The sequence below is a fragment of the Ailuropoda melanoleuca genome, chromosome 2 (assembly GCF_002007445.2).
Source record: "Ailuropoda melanoleuca isolate Jingjing chromosome 2, ASM200744v2, whole genome shotgun sequence".
Taxonomy (NCBI): Eukaryota; Metazoa; Chordata; class Mammalia; order Carnivora; family Ursidae; genus Ailuropoda; species Ailuropoda melanoleuca.
This window is the reverse complement of record NC_048219.1, coordinates 39,015,865-39,031,582: the sequence shown is the minus strand read 5'-3', so window position 1 is coordinate 39,031,582 and position 15,718 is coordinate 39,015,865. Positions and strand designations below refer to the sequence as shown.

The window sequence follows — 15,718 nt, the reverse complement described above, 5'->3', positions numbered from 1 at the left end:
GAACGGTGAATAAGATTTTATTTGAAGTAGAATTTCACCTGATATTATTACTTTAAAATTTGAAATGTATATTAAGAAGGAAAAGAAAGGAAAAGGAAAGAAATGAAAATGACTTGGAGAGTTTTTAAAAGAAAAAAACATTCTAAAGAGTGTATGATGGAAGGTCGAGATTCTGACACAATTACTGGCAAAAATGGAGTCATGCTCTCATTCCCTGCAGACGATTTGGCTCTAAAGCTTCCGAAACTTCAGAAGGGCTCTCTTGAGAACCTAAACTATCAGCATGGTCAATTCAAAGCTTTGTGTCAGGGATACCCTATCCTTATTTAATTCTACACTGCCCAGAGGAAGAAGGAAAAAGGAGGAAGAAAAGGTTTCATGACATGCTAGTCCAACGAACTGTTCCTTGAAAAAATGGTTCCTTAGTGAGATGGTCTGAGAACCCTGCAAACTGTATCCTTTTGGGGAACATCACCATGAACAGTTATGCTCAGAAGTTTCTGCAGTAATCAAAGTCCACTAAACTCAGTGCTTCCAAAATTACTTGCTCATGGAACACTTATCCTGCAACAATGATTAACATATGATGAGAAACACTTTGAAAATACTATACGGAGTCTATTTTCTGTATGGAATTTTACAAACTGACCCGAGAGCACCGTAATCAGCAGAGTGAAGAGGGATGCGGACATGAGGATCTCAGGGGTACCATCACAGGAAGGCCTGTGCATCGTGGGCCCCACACGGCACAAATTTATCTGACCAGCCTCATTTTTCAGCATTTCCCTATGCGTTCGTTACCTTTGCTGCAGCCAACCTCTGTTATCAGGTGTTCCTGAAGGTTCTGACTGCACTCCTGTTACTAATCCAAAATTAGGCATTGGAGAAATGGTTTACTAGGAGTTAATTCCAGCCCAGTATTTGAAGCCTGTTTTCTTTTTTAAAAAGCCCATCTCAGGTTTTAGAGTATTGCTTAAGAACACATACTATTTTAGGTTCCAGCTTGTTGTTAACACCAGAGATTTAGATGTAAGGCTTTGTGGCCAAAGTAAATGCTACTTTTATCTTAATCTGCTGAGTTCGTACCCAGTGTCCCAAGGTCAGCAAAAGGATCCAGAGTCTGTGGTTTGTTTTGATGCGTGGGTGTGCCATGCAAGGATCCCGTGGGGCTGGTGGCAGCGGACTTGCTTCCCACTCCAAAACTTCCTGAAAAAGGAAATAAAATCATTGAAAAGGAGTTAGTTGTCTGAGGCTGAATTCTGAAATTCAGAAATCTAAGGCTACTGCTTATCTTGTTCTGAGGGCAAATTAGGACAGGGTTTGCAAACATGTTATTAGTTGCTAGACCTTATTCCTCTGACTTAAGTGAATAGTGGCCTGGAGCAGAGACAAGGAACAGAGAAGGCATATGTCCTTTCCTGGCCATCCCTTGGAACTAGTATGTTCAGGGTCTACCTCTCATGTCACCGGACTGCATTCTTTCCTGTGGGGTTTGGAGTCAGGCCTGGATCTGAATTCTAGCTCTGTTACTTCCTAGCTGAGCAACTTGGCATGTTGCTTAACTTCTCTGAGCCTCAACATTTTCTCAATGGTTAAATAAGGAAATAGCAACTGCTTCAAAAAGTTGCTATTATAGTGTGTGTGTGTGTGTGTGTGTGTGTTAACTTGCACAGCACTGGAAACGCAATCATTCAAGATGGCTCTCAAGAAATGCCATATTAGCAATGAGAAAGAGAATTCATTTATTACAAATTCAACACTAAAACAAATCCTTTGTTAAGAAAGAAGACTATTCAGATTATTCAGTATCTACTCTAGGCCAGAAAATTTCATATAAGCTATGTCACTTAAACTTATACAACTGTGTGGGACAAGAATTATGAACCCTATTTTATACATTAAAAAGTGGAGTTTCCGGCTTATAAAAAATCTGAGTGCTTCTAAGTGGTTGAGTTACCGCTATACCCAGATTTGTCCAATTCTATTGTCAAGACAGACATTCAGCAAGTGAAACCGAGAAGAGTGAAAGAATGTATAAAACACACTGCTATCATGTCGTCAAAGGCAACGTGAAAAGGCCCACCAGAAGGTGAGTCTTTAGGAAGTTCCACAGGCGGGGCTATAAGACTCTGCAGGTACTCATGACAGCTCGGGCGGAGGATTATGCTCTAGCAATCGGCTAAATGTGCACAGAAATAACCTGTTGACTTTTACCTGGTTTGGTATGCCAATCCCAACCTCCTGAAACATCTGGCTGAATGTTCACAGCAGGTGTGCTAGAAGCTGCAAGTGGGAAAAAGAAAAAGAATCATAACAAAATAGCCACGAACCTCATTTCCTGAGTTCACACGGAAAAACGCTGTCCCTTCCATGAAGCCTGCCTGGCCTGCCAAGGTCCCAAGTGATTCATCTCTGCTTCTGGGCACTCCCAACATGCTGCAACACTGGTATTTTGTGCCTTCATCTATGGTTACTTACATGACAGTTGGTAGAACCCATATACTATTTGTTTCTCTTCCTTCTTTGGCTTACCTATATTCTACTTCCATCCACACTTTGAGTTGTAACTGTGCGTATGTCTGTCTCCATTAAATCGTTAGTTCCTTAAAGGCAAGAACTATCTTATTCATCGTTGTGTGTCCTACCTCTACATTTAACACAAAGTCAGGGGCCAGTAAGAAAAGGTAAAAAAGAAACTTGAAATCCATTTGCCTTAAGTTGGTATTAATAAGTATATGAGAGCCATGATCGGCTTAGAACTGAAATTTTGTTTTCTCCTCTGCTGTGACTGAACAGAGAATGATGAGTCAATCAGAGCATGTATTGAGCACTATCTAAATACATCATCTACCATGCCGGTGTCACAGTTCATTGTCACTCAAAACTAACTTCCTGCAGTTTCAAGAGACATCATTCTGATCCTCTCAAAAATCCAAATGTAAAATTTAAAAGAAATGTTCAGCTACAGAGAATCAGGTACATTTGAGGAATACACATTGGTAGAGTAAGATTTTTCTGAATCTATAAAATCCAAGTGAGAAACAAGAGACCATAAGAAAGAATTTCTTTTTAAGGCACCTGTAGGTTCTGTCCATAAATCAGTGAGTAAAATGAAAACATTAAACTTACATGGCAAAGAGTATTAAACACACACACACCGCCACCACCACCACCACCAAAAGAAACATCAAAGCACCAAAATTAGCATTTGCCTGTTTTGTTTGCTTAGTACCAACCAAGACATCTTGTACCTTCCCATCATTAAGTTAAAAAGAACATGCCCTTATCAGTCATAATAGTTCTTTCCTTTCTATTTCTCTTCTACCACAGTAACCCATGACAACCATGGTGGAAATTAGATAATTTTGCTAACATTTGCTATTTGATTTCCTTTAAACTCTGATCTTAGTCTTTTATACAACTAGGATATAGAAATAGGTGTTAGAACTTCAACTTTGTTTTTTTTTTTTTCCTATGGTGAAAAAATTTATATTTAGATTTAGCCAGCTGGACTCAGTTTAGATGATCCCAATTCTGTTGGCAACATCCAAAGCATCATAGTCAGGAGCCATCGAACATATGCCTCTTTCTCCCCATCAGGACTGATCAAGGTGTTGACCTTGGCCACGTCAGTGTCGTAGAGCTTCTTCATAGAGCCTGTTTGATCTGGTGCTTGTTGGCTGTGACATCCACAGTGAACACAAGTGTGCTGTTGTCTTCTGTTTTCTTCATGGCTGACTCAGTAGTCAGGGGAACTTGATGATGGCACAGTGATCAAGCTTGTTTCTCCTGGGGTGCTCTTTCGAGGATATTTGGGCTGCCTTCAGAGATGCGGTGTCTTGGGTCGTCGGAACGCAAGTGACATGCAGATCTTTTTTTTTTTTGTGACGGTGGACGCCTTTCAGCAGTGCTTTCTTGGCCTTCAAAGCCTTTGCTTTGGCCTGGGCTTTGGGAGGGGCAGGGGCTTTCTTCTTAGCCTTAGGCATCATCTTCGTGAAAGGCAAACTTCAACTTTTTTACTAATCAAGCCCACAAATCCTTATGACCACCCACCATATGTAAGGCACCATACTAGGGAACAGAGAACTAAAAGACATTGTCTAGCCTCAATAAATTTAAAATCTGTTAAAGATATAGGAACATACAGATGAAAAGGTAATCACCTAGTATTTTAAATCTCTATTTTGCCTTTTATTATGGTTATTTACTTTCTTCCAACACTATGCCCCGAGTGATTGTTGTCTTCAGAGTAGATGTTCAATAAATATCTGTAGAACTCAAAGGCAATATTTCAAGAAATCAAGGGGATGCCTTGTAGAAGTCAGAAGTGGACAACCTGACATCTCAGTCTGACCTATATGTTATCCTGTATGAAGATGATGCAACTGACCCACTAACATAGAATAATTGTTTTTCCAGCAAGGACAGTGGAGAATTCTTTTTAGTCACTGGCATGACACCGGTCAAAAGAAGTATTGCAACAAAACAAAGGGGTGCTAACTGGCTGAGAGTGGGTGATAAGCATCTTCTAGCCAATTCACAAGAACCAGAGAACTGAGTCCAGAATTGCCATGCTGAACTATGAACATCTGTACCCATGGGACACAAAAGATAGTATTCTTAAGAAATATAAGTTCAAAGTATTAAAACTGGGAAAATATATAACCTTATTAATACTGTCACTATGCATCAAAGAGACTTAGGAAAAAATGAGTTAATTCATTTTTTATTTACATATTGTATGGGAAGATAGATAACACCTACTATGTGCCCATAATTTTTCTAGGCACTAGGGAAGCATTAATGAACAAAACAAACAAAACTCCCTGCTTTTGTGAGCTCATATTCTAGTGGGGAGAGATGGACATAAAATAGAAATATAACACATAAATTACTGAGTATATTGTAAGTTGATATATAAGATGGAAAGAAAAATCTAGAGCAGGGGCACGGAGATGAGTTGTGATATGAAATGGGGCAGTTGGAGTAGACCCCACTGAGAAGGTGCCAGGTGAGCAAAGATCAAAAGAGGTGAAGGAGTTAGTCATGCCAATGCCTGGGGAAGAGGGGACAGCCAGTACAACAGCAAAAGTATGGCTAGAATGGAGAGAGCAAGAGGGAGAAGACATGAGGTCACAGCATTGGGGTGCAGCGAGAGCACATAGGGCCACATACGCCATTTTGATGACTCTCACCCTCTCCCTCTGCCCCTCTCCCCGTTCACACAATCTCTCTCTCCCTAAAATAAATAAGTAAAATCTTTAAGAAATTAATTCAAATACATTTTTACCATGCACTGTAGGCGAAGGACTTCTTGTAGGCTGAAGAAAGGGGTCACTGGAAGCACTGGACGTGGTCAGAAAAGAACCCAGCAAATCCTGACCTGATGGTTTAGAAGGCGCTCCAAATGGGTCAAAGGCAGCACCTAGACAACAGAAGGAAAAACATGTTTCTTTGTCGTGTAAGTTCATTCATTACATTAATATTGGAGAGTTGTCACTATGGCCAAGCCTTAGGCCAAATATTTGAAACACTGGGATGAAGCCTGCCTCCTGGGCTGCTCCACAGGCCCATCCTATCCTTAAAACTTCCCCCAGAGCCCACAATGGAACCTGAGGATTTCCGACTGCACAGGAACAATCCCATCTTGATGGGCAAAGGAGGACTGGAGATCTATCCTCTGGATGACCCGTAAACACCATCCATGAGGGCCTCTTGGGCCTTCTAGAAATGACCAGCAAAACCAGGCTTGGACCAAAGGAGATGCTCCATAAACAACATATGCTCGTACTGAATATGTTAGTGGACACATGTCAGGCAGGGGAGCTCTGCTATCACGGGGAACAGTAGAAAACCTCATTGACCAGGTTTTGCTTAGTTTTGTTTTGTGTTTTTTGTGGTCTTTGGCTCACTTCAAAGCTAGAAAGAGGAGAAAATGAGTGTTGTTATGTCACTCAAATCCTTTCTCAAAACACCACCTCTCAATAACTTGCTAGAAACCAGATGCAGATTTAATGAAGTGAGGAAAAGTCCGTGAATGTACTAAGACTAGAACAAAGTGAGCAGCCGAAGCCTCCAGCAACAACATAGTAAAACAAATCTTGTATCATTTCTCAGGGCTTACACTGCCTTTCAAAAAAATACTTCAGCTGATTCTCAGTCTCTCCCTGTCAGATAGCAGTAGTATCTTCATGCCATAGACAGTGAAAGGGAGGTTTCAGAAAGCCAAGTCAATCAACATATTTAGCCTCAACTTCATTATCTATAACCTGAGGCACGGATTTAACTCACGTCTCAAAGATCCCTTGTAGCTCTGACCCTAGAATATAACTATCTGCATGGGACTGTGATGAATTAAATCACTGAAAGTCACTCAAGGTGTGAGACCTTCAAACCTGACTGAGTACTGTGGTATTTTGGATCTTGCAGATTTTTTTTCCTGACAGATCTTTTATTCACTGTGGTGAGTAAGAACTAGATAAAAGGAAGCCAAGTGCCTGGGATTCAGGGTGCCTGGGTACCACCGTGTCTCCATTGATAACTAATGTAGGAGCTTGAGCCTCAACACCCACATTCTATGATTTTAAGACTTGCTCTCACACTGAACGCCTCCAGTTGAACGACTATAAATCAACACCACCCCCAGAGCCTTCTGAGAATGGAAGGATTCGCTTGGGAAAGTAAGTTCCCACAGGTTACCATAGGAGTGGAGAGTTGAGACATTTCTCTTTACTCTTCCTAACGTGACGTCATCTTCATTAATGGTGATAGGAAGGGGCAGCTAGAATGCTGACCTAGCTACAGTGTCTTGGAAATTTCAAAGCATGGTGGATGACCAGTCACAGGTCATAGGTCGAGTCTCTAGCAGTGAGCAGAGCGAAGCCAAACCACATGGGCAACAACTGCTCGGCTACAGTCAGCAGAGCTGCTGGCATAAGTCCCTTAAATGTATCTTGAGGTAACCGAGTACTTCTCTGCATAACCAAAGGGCATTCAGAAAATCACAATTCCAGGAAGACATTACAGGAAAACTAAGAGAGAGCTCTCAAGTTAAATGGCCCAGTTTTGGACCCTGGCCCTGCCAATTACTAGCTGCATAAATGTATGCTACTGATTTGACCCTAAGCCTCCATTTCCTTAACTCCAAAAATAGGGACAATAATAGCACCCAATTACCAGGTTTCTATAATAATTGAACCCATGTTTAATGTTAAATTTCATGTGAGGCAAATAGGAAGTACCCCATGCATATCAGCTGTTATTATTAGTAATAACTCATCAATCTATATCTCCAAGCAGAAGTCACTAAAGCAGCTCACAGGTTGAAGGTGTGGAAAAAAAAAAAAAACAAAGAAAGGACAAAGAGCTCAAACATTCACTCACCCTGTCCTACCAAAATGGACAACAGTTCTATTTCCTCTCGTGTTCTCCATTTAACTGAAGATAGAGCCCTCTAAGAGCCTTTCAGGGAGACAAGAAAAGTCTCGCTTACTAGGACAGTTCCATTCGGCCTGCTTGGCCCCAAGGTTACAATTCGAAACTGAGAGGTACAGTGTGACATGGAAAACATTACCTTCTCCCACTCTGAGGGTTGGAGACGCAGAGGCAGAGGCAGCAGATCGGCATGGTGTCGACTGGGTGGATGCAGGTCCACTCGGATGAAACATGTCTTCCACCCCTGACTGGCCAGCCTGGGCAGGCCCGGCCGCCCCTCCACCCCCAAACAGGTCACTCAGCAGTTCAGAATTGGTGGGAGGCGCCACTGGCGGAGAGAAGTTCTTACTCACTGCAGACCCTTCCAGGCCCAGAAGGTCCACGTCCTCAGGGGGTGGAGGGGCAGCTGGCTCCTGCTGCTTTTTGCTGGGCTTTTGAGCTCCATGATGTTTGTCACCACTGGCATTGCCGTGTGGACTGGAAAGGGTCAGAAGTTCATCGTCCGACTGCTCACTTTCTGGATTCACTAGTGCAGCATGGTCCTCCTCACAGAACGACTTTTCTGATTTCTGATCTAAGGAAGGCAAAGATGCCCATAATCAGTTAGTTACTGGCCATAGCATTATTGATTCTTGTGAGTGTCAGTCCCTAACTCCAGCAAGAGGAAGGAGCAGCCCAGGACAAACAACACTTTCAGACCCTTACCGATGGAAAACTTGATGTATTTCCCATGACATTCAATCGCCCTTTGCTGAGCCTCTGAGAGGCAGCATAGCATAATGGGGAAGAGCAGGAACTTCAGAGCCAGACAGCCTGGGTTTGAATCCCACCTCTACTGGTTCTGTGACATTGAGAAAGTTACTTTACTTTTCCTCTGTGCCTTGGTTTCTTCCTCAGCAAAATGGGGGTAACAAAGAGTACCTAACTCAGTTGGCTGCTGTAAGAATTACAAGAGATGATAGAAAGTATTCAAACCAAGATTAACTAGTACTTAAGTGTTCATGATTATGACTATGATTATTATCCTCCAGATGCTATGCTAGGTGCTTTGGACAAAAAACCTCTTATTTTCTAATCCTTTGCTGACTCCTCTCACTGTCTTTTCTTTTCCAGGCCTGTGGTCAAAAGCAAGTCTTTCCTCCCACAGTCCAGAGTGGAAGCGAACCACACACCTAACAAGTGAATAGACGGAGAGGCTCTCCTCAGGATGGTCCTTAGACCCTTTCAACATCAGATGGGTAGCAGGGAAGAGGCATGTTCTGGGGAAGGGATGGAAAGGTTGCTAAGGGACTTTCCAGGCCCTCCCTGAAACAGATCCTCCAAGGAAACTTTGTTATTTAATGTCAGTGAGAACCACATTCCAAATCAAGTACAGATCCACATCCTTAATCCCCGATTCTGAAATTCAAAAAGCTATGAAAAGGGAAAGGTTTCCCTAAGTTTAGAGCAAATTCAGCTGGTGGAAAAATCTGACCAGAACTGATATGAAAGTATTTATAATCTTCATTTATCTCACCCAGTGTGATTCTTTTATATGTTTCACTGCAGAAACATGAAAATGTTCCATTACAAGTTGTTTGAGATGCCGCTAGGGATGCTAAGTAATATACAATTTATGTACCATATCACCTTTCTGAAATTCGAAAACTTTTGCAATTCCTAAATGCTTCTGGTTCTGCAAGGTTCAGATAAGAAATTGTGCATTTGTGCTGAAACGTATTTCAGAGCCCAATAGGAATGATTTCTAAGTCACTTACTGTAAAGTCAGTGGAGAGGGAAAAGTGAAGTTTTATTAAAAGCCCTTGTGTGAGGAAGGTAAGATGTAGGGGACTTGTTACTGGGGTGGCGGGGGAGAGGGGGGGATTGGGAAGTCTACCTGCTGTCTAGATTTCACTGGGCTTTCCAATTTTTTTATGTTATTGGTCCCATTTCTCAGCAGGAAATTCTGAAAGTAAGGCTTTTAACTCAAAGGAATTCTGTGAACATTTTTTTTGTCACCAAACATGGAAAACTCCATAGGCAATGGGAATACCATCTTATGTTCACACCGTGAAGAAAGGTCAATCAAGAGAATTTTATCCAGAGCATTGCCAAAGCTATTCTCCCACCCCTTTCTTTTTTTTAAAAAAATGATTTTTTATTATATTATGTTAGTCACCATACAGTACATCCCCGGATTCCGATGTAAAGTTCGATGCTCCAAGTTGCGTATAACACCCAGCGCACCATGCAATACGTGCCCTCCTTACTACCCATCACCAGTCTATCCCATTTCCCCACCCCCCTCCCCTCTGAAGTCCTCAGTTTGTTTCTCATAGTCCAAAGTCTCTCATGTTTCATTCCCCCTTCTGATTACCCCCCCTTCTTTATCCCTTTCTTCCCCTACCGATCTTCCTAGTTCTTATGTTCCATAGATGAGAGAAATCATATGATAATTGTCTTTCTCTGCTTGACTTATTTCACTTAGCATTATCTCCTCCAGTGCCGTCCATGTTGCAGCAAATGTTGAGAATTCGTTCTTTCTGATAGCTGAGTAATATTCCATTGTATATATGGACCACAGCTTCTTAATCCAGTCATCTGTTGAGGGGCATCTCGGCTCCCTTCCACGATTTAGCTATTGTGGACAATGCTGCTATGAACATTGGGGTGCATATGGCCCTTCTCTTCACTATGTCAGTATCTTTGGGGTAAACACCCAGTAGTGCAATGGCTGGGTCATAGAGTAGCTAATTTTTAACTTTTTAAGGGACTTCCACACTGTTTTCCAGAGTGGCTGTACCAACTTGCATTCCCACCAACAATGTAGGAGGGATCCCCTTTCTCCACATCCTTTCCAACAATTGTTGTTTCTTGCCTTGTCTATTTTTGCCATTCTAACTGGCGTAAGCTCCCACCCCTTTCTTAGAGAAAGTCCTTGCAATTCAGTTCTGCATTGAATCTTGCTGTTAACCTCAGCAAACTCTACAGCAAGGAGGCAAATGTGTATGGACAGAATGCCAGTGCCAGTCTACCGATGGCAGCAGTCTGAAGTGTTATGTTGGAAAGATTCTAAAAACATCTCCAGGTTTGGCAGAAAAGGATACTGTGATTGAGCCCAATTTCTGCCATGGCTGTAAAAGCACATAGCAGAGACATATGGGCCAAGTGTTTGCCTTTTCTGCACCAGGGGAAGCTTAGATCTGCCCTGCCAGTGGTGAGAGACCTCTGGGGGAAATGCCAGATTTTATATTTTCAGAACAGGTATTCAAGGACAGGAGATAGAGTCCTTTATTAATTCGTGTGTCGGCAGCATAAAGAGAAATCCTAGAAAATACCATGCTTATTTGTAAATCCAGGAAAGATGTGATCCAAAATGCAGCATAGAGAGAAAAGGGAGAATTCGGCTGAAACTGGTTTTCTACATCAGTCTAAGAGTATCCATGGAGTTGAAAGTAGGGAAGTAATTTCAAATTGCCTGATTTGAAAAAAGGAATGAGCAGGGAGGGTGTGAAATAAGGAGGAACAAGGATGACTTCTAAGTGCTGTTTTCTTTGAGGCTGCTTCAAGGACAAACCATGTTTACAGAAGAACCACGTAACTTAAGTATCTAACCACGTAACTCAGAGAAATGCTTGGAAGTACCTTGCCAACAGAGGGAGGAGAAGAAGCCACCTTGCCCAAAATGCCTGGGGTTGTCCGGAGGGATGTCTATTGGAGCCTGTCCTGCAAGACAAAAGGCCATGCAGCATCAATGAAACACAGGAAAGAAGTCAAAGTGATAACTCACACAGAGGCTTTGTCCTGAAAACAAAACCACCAGAGGACTCATACCTCCCAATACCAGAGTGTCTTGATGCTCCTGGTGGGAAGAGAAGAGGATGCTGGGATTGACATCTTTCGTGCAGTAATGTTCCCAAGGTGGGGTTAAGTCGATCACTTTGTCGTGGGGCTGTAGTTCTACGTCCAGAGTCACCTGAAACAGCTGAGGATATTTTTCTGGTACGTCACATGCATCCAACTCAGGTCTACATAGGAATTTAAAAGAAGATCAGTGAAAAACAATGGGATCAGAATGATGTTCACAAAAACCGTTGTAGGTTGACTCAGGTAAACCCTGAGACTCATTCCGAGGGAAAAAGCAATCATTAAACAGTTAAGTTACACTACTGTTCTGGGCCTGTTTTCCTCATCTAGAGAAAAGAGGAGAAAAATGCCTACTCAGAGAATTTGGATACTACTGCATATGAAAACATTCTAGAAGGACAGCTGATAGATCCAGCCAGTATGTCTGGGCAAGGCCAAGTCAGTTGTTAACATAATGAAACAGCCCTCACCCGCCACCCTGAGCTCTTGAATGTCCACTCTACGCTGGTCACATCCCCCTGGCTTCAGCCACCCCTCTGAGTTTCCCAGGCCACACCACAATAAAGCAACTAAGGGTCATACAGAGGCGTACCCTGCTTCAGTGCTAGGGCCTGGCATCCTGTCTGAAGGGTTATCGCTCATATCATACCACAGATTAAACTGCTATCCCTATTGAAAAACACAAAGGGATACACAGATGCAAAGGGTCACGGTATTGATACTTTGTTTCTACTTTGTTCAGTCTTGTTCTCTCACACAGAATTTTTAGACCTTTCTGTTTGAAGTCTTTGATCCTGTTGTGTTCAAGACAAATTACACCCAATTTCAAGTTGTAAAATGCAACTAGGCTCTCTGTGTTATTAAGCTATACTCTAATAGTCCTGCAGCACAGGATTCCAGGGGATGCTGCAGGAACAGAGCCAATGAGCTGTGGGCACTTGGCTCCCAGCATTTCACAGCTGTTTGTATCCAAAGTGTTGTTTGGTCCAAGAAGCACTCACTTGGTGAACTTTAAAACTGTGGTTTCCAGTGGTATGAATCCAGTATGAAACTGAAGCTGAAATATCTGGGTGTTGGTCACCTAAAAATACATGAGAGAAGCACATTACAATCAACCAGTGAAAAGGGAATCGAATCAAAACATTATATTTTGGGGAGCCATGCATCTTCAACTGTTTCAACATCTGAGCCTTTGTTTACTATGAATGCTAAATGACCCTCCCATTTGGAAATGGCCCAGGGTCATTTCCAGCCTCTCCTCCCCGTGAACTCTGCCTGGGCAAACCATTTTCTTCTTCCATTAATGTCTCAGGTTCTTGCACACCGCCTTACTTTGTTTCATTCCATTCCTTCTACCCAGGATGCCCCTGTTTCAACCTGATGAACTCATCCTTCAGGGGCCACCTTACAAGGTCATATCCTCTCTGTAGCCTTTCTGTAAGTCACCACTGGCTAAAACAAACCACTCTCATTATAGCATCTCATTCTACTTCTACTCTGATAGTGGATATTCCAACATGTGGTAAATTTCTCTTAACAGGCTGAGCTCCCAAAGGGTAGGGACATAGTCTTATTCCTGTCTGTCCTAAACCCCTAAGGTGATGACTGGCACAGAGCATGCACTTAGCAAATATTTGATGAATTAAAATACAAGTACTTATTACATTATTCATAATATCTGAGAAGAGGCAAGACCCAAATGTCCATCAACTGATGAAGAGATTAATGAACAGTGATAGTGTCATAATGGAATATTATTCAGTCATATAAAGGAATGAAGTACTGATACATGGTACAACATGGATGATTTTCAGAAACATGCTAAGTGAAAGAAGCCAGTCACAAAGGACCACATAGTGTATGATTCCATTTATATGAAATGTCCCAAATAGATAAGTCTATAGAAACAGAAAGTAGATTAGTGGTTGCCCAGGAGATGGAAGAGGCAAATGGGCAGAGGCCGCTAGTAAGTATAGGGTTTCTTTGGGGCATGAAAAAGATGTTCTGGAATTATATACTGGTGCTGCATAACCTTTTGAATGTACTAAACATAATTGTACTGTACACATTAAAAGAGTGAATTTTATGTTATATGAATTCCATGGTAATAAAAAAATTGAAAAATTATAATTACTTAATCCCACACCCTTCATAGAAATATCTCCTCTCACATCGATCCAAATGGGACACTATTAAAAAAGGGCACAAGCTTCTAAAGAGCAAGGTTTGCTAGAAGTTCTAGGGCTGTCAGCTTCTGGTAAAGTCATCAAGCCAAGGACGGGGCAAATCACAACCTCTCTGAGTCTCATTCCCTATAAAATGAGGGAAATAGGCATAAGTTATTTTTAAAGACTCTTTCTAATTCTAAAACTACAAGTCACTCAAACCCAAACTGATGCAGAGAAAAGATTCTAAAGTACTCCTTATATTAAGGGATGCCTGGCTGGCTGGCTCAGCTGGTAGAGCATGCCACTCTTGATCTCAGGGTCATGAATCCAAGCTCCACACTGGTTGTAGAGCTTACTTTAAATAATAAGATGAAATAAAATACTCCTATTAAAGGCTCAGAAGAGTTTATGCTATGATTCTTCCTGAAACCATACCTTAGCCTGTAGCCGGCTCCCAATGGTTGACCTCAAGTGATACATGGAAACAACCACATCTCCTTGCACAGTGATGCTCAAGGGAATGAAGATTTTTCCATCTTGGACACGGTATTCTCTTTAAACAGAGACAAAAATATACATTGAAAGAGTCCAATCTTGTATAATCACATAGGTAGAGTCCTCTGTGGCTCTGGCCAAGGGACGTGTTGCCCAAGCCTAGACCCAAGAACTGTTTCCTATCTTGAGCAGAGTCGGGAGCACAGCCATGGGTGCAAACTGGTTCTGTCATGGGATATTGTTGGTCCAACGCTAGGCCCTCTCTTTCTCCACCCCATCTGGATTTCCAGATAAATTGACTGCCCATCCCTACTCTGCAGATCTCATAATCCTCAAATACATCTAGCCTGGATGTATTTGTCATTTCCTAACTTTAAATTAATAGTAAAAGCAGGGACAGAGGGAACAAAAATGTCCAACCAAGATCAGTATAGAAACTGCAATGCCATGCTCTATGAGGGTCTTGGATACCAATCCCCAAATTCAACCTATTCCAAATTGACTTCATCAATTTTTTTAAAGATTTTATTTATTTATCAGAGAGAGAGAGCGTACAAGCAGAGGCAGCAGCAGGCAGAGGGAGAAGCAGGCTTCCTGCTGAGCAAGGAACCTGATGTGAAACTCGATTCCAGGACCCTGGGATCATGACCTGAGCCAAAGGCAGGTGCTTAACAGACTGAGCCACCCAAGTGTCCCAAATATAACTTCATTTTATGTTACCATCCACTCCCTTCTCTCCACACCCCCTACCACTTCCCACTGGCACCTGCTCTTTATTTTGGATTCTATAACTTCTTTAATTACATCACCATCTACCTAGTTGCTCACCGAGAAACTTCGCTCATCCCTATTTCTTCCCTCATCCTCGCCAAATCTCATCAAGGTCATCTCTTTCTTAAATGTGCAGGTCCTCTGTCCCCATCACTGTCTTAACCCTCATTATAGCTCACGTTAGTCCCTTAGCTTGTATCTCCATTTGAGAGGGAGCCATGACGTCCCTTGACTTACTTGTGTTTTTCTATAATTAGAACCTAAATAGAACTTTGTTTTTTAATATCAGCCATGTCACAGTAATGCAGTCCTCACCGGAAGAATATGATCCAGCTTACACCAGAATTGAGCAATTCACAAGAAGTGAAGAAAAGTATCATGGCTGGGATGCCTGGGTGGCTCAGTCGGTTAAGCATCTGCCCTCAGCTCAGGTCATAATCTCGGGGTCCTAGGATCAAGCCCCAAGTCAGGCTCCCTGCTCAATGGAGAGTCTGCTTCTCCCTTTCCTTATACTCTTCCCCCCACTTGTACTCGCACTCTCATGTGCTCTCTCACTCTCTCTCTCAAATAAATAAAATCTTAAAAAAAAAGAAGGAAAAGTATAATGACTTACTTCATTCGTTCAAAATCTGCACAAGTCGTATATATTTTGGTTTCTCCAATCAATACATCACAGTAAGGACGACATCCGTTTCTCTGTTTGTTAAAAAAAGGAACTGGACTGACAGTGATGGACTTAATGGTGAGAGGCTTGAAGTGAGGGCGATAGGGTTTGTCTGCTAGGAGGTCACACATATAGCCCAGGTATCTGAAACAGAAGATTGACATTCTGTTGGCGTCCAGCAGAAGAAAGAAGAAATCAATCTTTGCTATGAAGTCTGTTCTTTTAAATGACTAACTTGTAATAACCATTTACTGTGTTAATTTCTTAAACATTAACTACCAAAAAAGGATGTAGCCAAAAATTTAGGAAAGCTTTCATCTAATGACATCACTATACTTCC

General features: G+C 42.0%; 1 protein-coding gene and 1 pseudogene across 6 annotated transcripts in view; both read right to left on the bottom strand.

The window, feature by feature from the left end:
- Positions 1-15,718, bottom strand: part of DNAJC6 (DnaJ heat shock protein family (Hsp40) member C6) — a 140,749-nt gene that overhangs the window by 12,929 nt on the left and 112,102 nt on the right. For all 6 annotated transcript variants that reach the window (XM_034653629.1, XM_034653628.1, XM_034653631.1 and 3 more), the window contains 9 exons: positions 15,328-15,522; positions 13,884-14,001; positions 12,282-12,361; positions 11,248-11,441; positions 11,059-11,139; positions 7,574-8,008; positions 5,291-5,425; positions 2,215-2,283; positions 1,087-1,206 (listed from right to left, as the gene is read on the bottom strand). In XM_034653629.1, the coding sequence (XP_034509520.1) occupies positions 1,087-1,206; positions 2,215-2,283; positions 5,291-5,425; positions 7,574-8,008; positions 11,059-11,139; positions 11,248-11,441; positions 12,282-12,361; positions 13,884-14,001; positions 15,328-15,522 (1,427 nt within the window). The remainder of the gene's footprint in view (positions 1-1,086; positions 1,207-2,214; positions 2,284-5,290; positions 5,426-7,573; positions 8,009-11,058; positions 11,140-11,247; positions 11,442-12,281; positions 12,362-13,883; positions 14,002-15,327; positions 15,523-15,718) is intronic.
- LOC117800989 lies at positions 3,519-4,729 on the bottom strand (annotated as a pseudogene).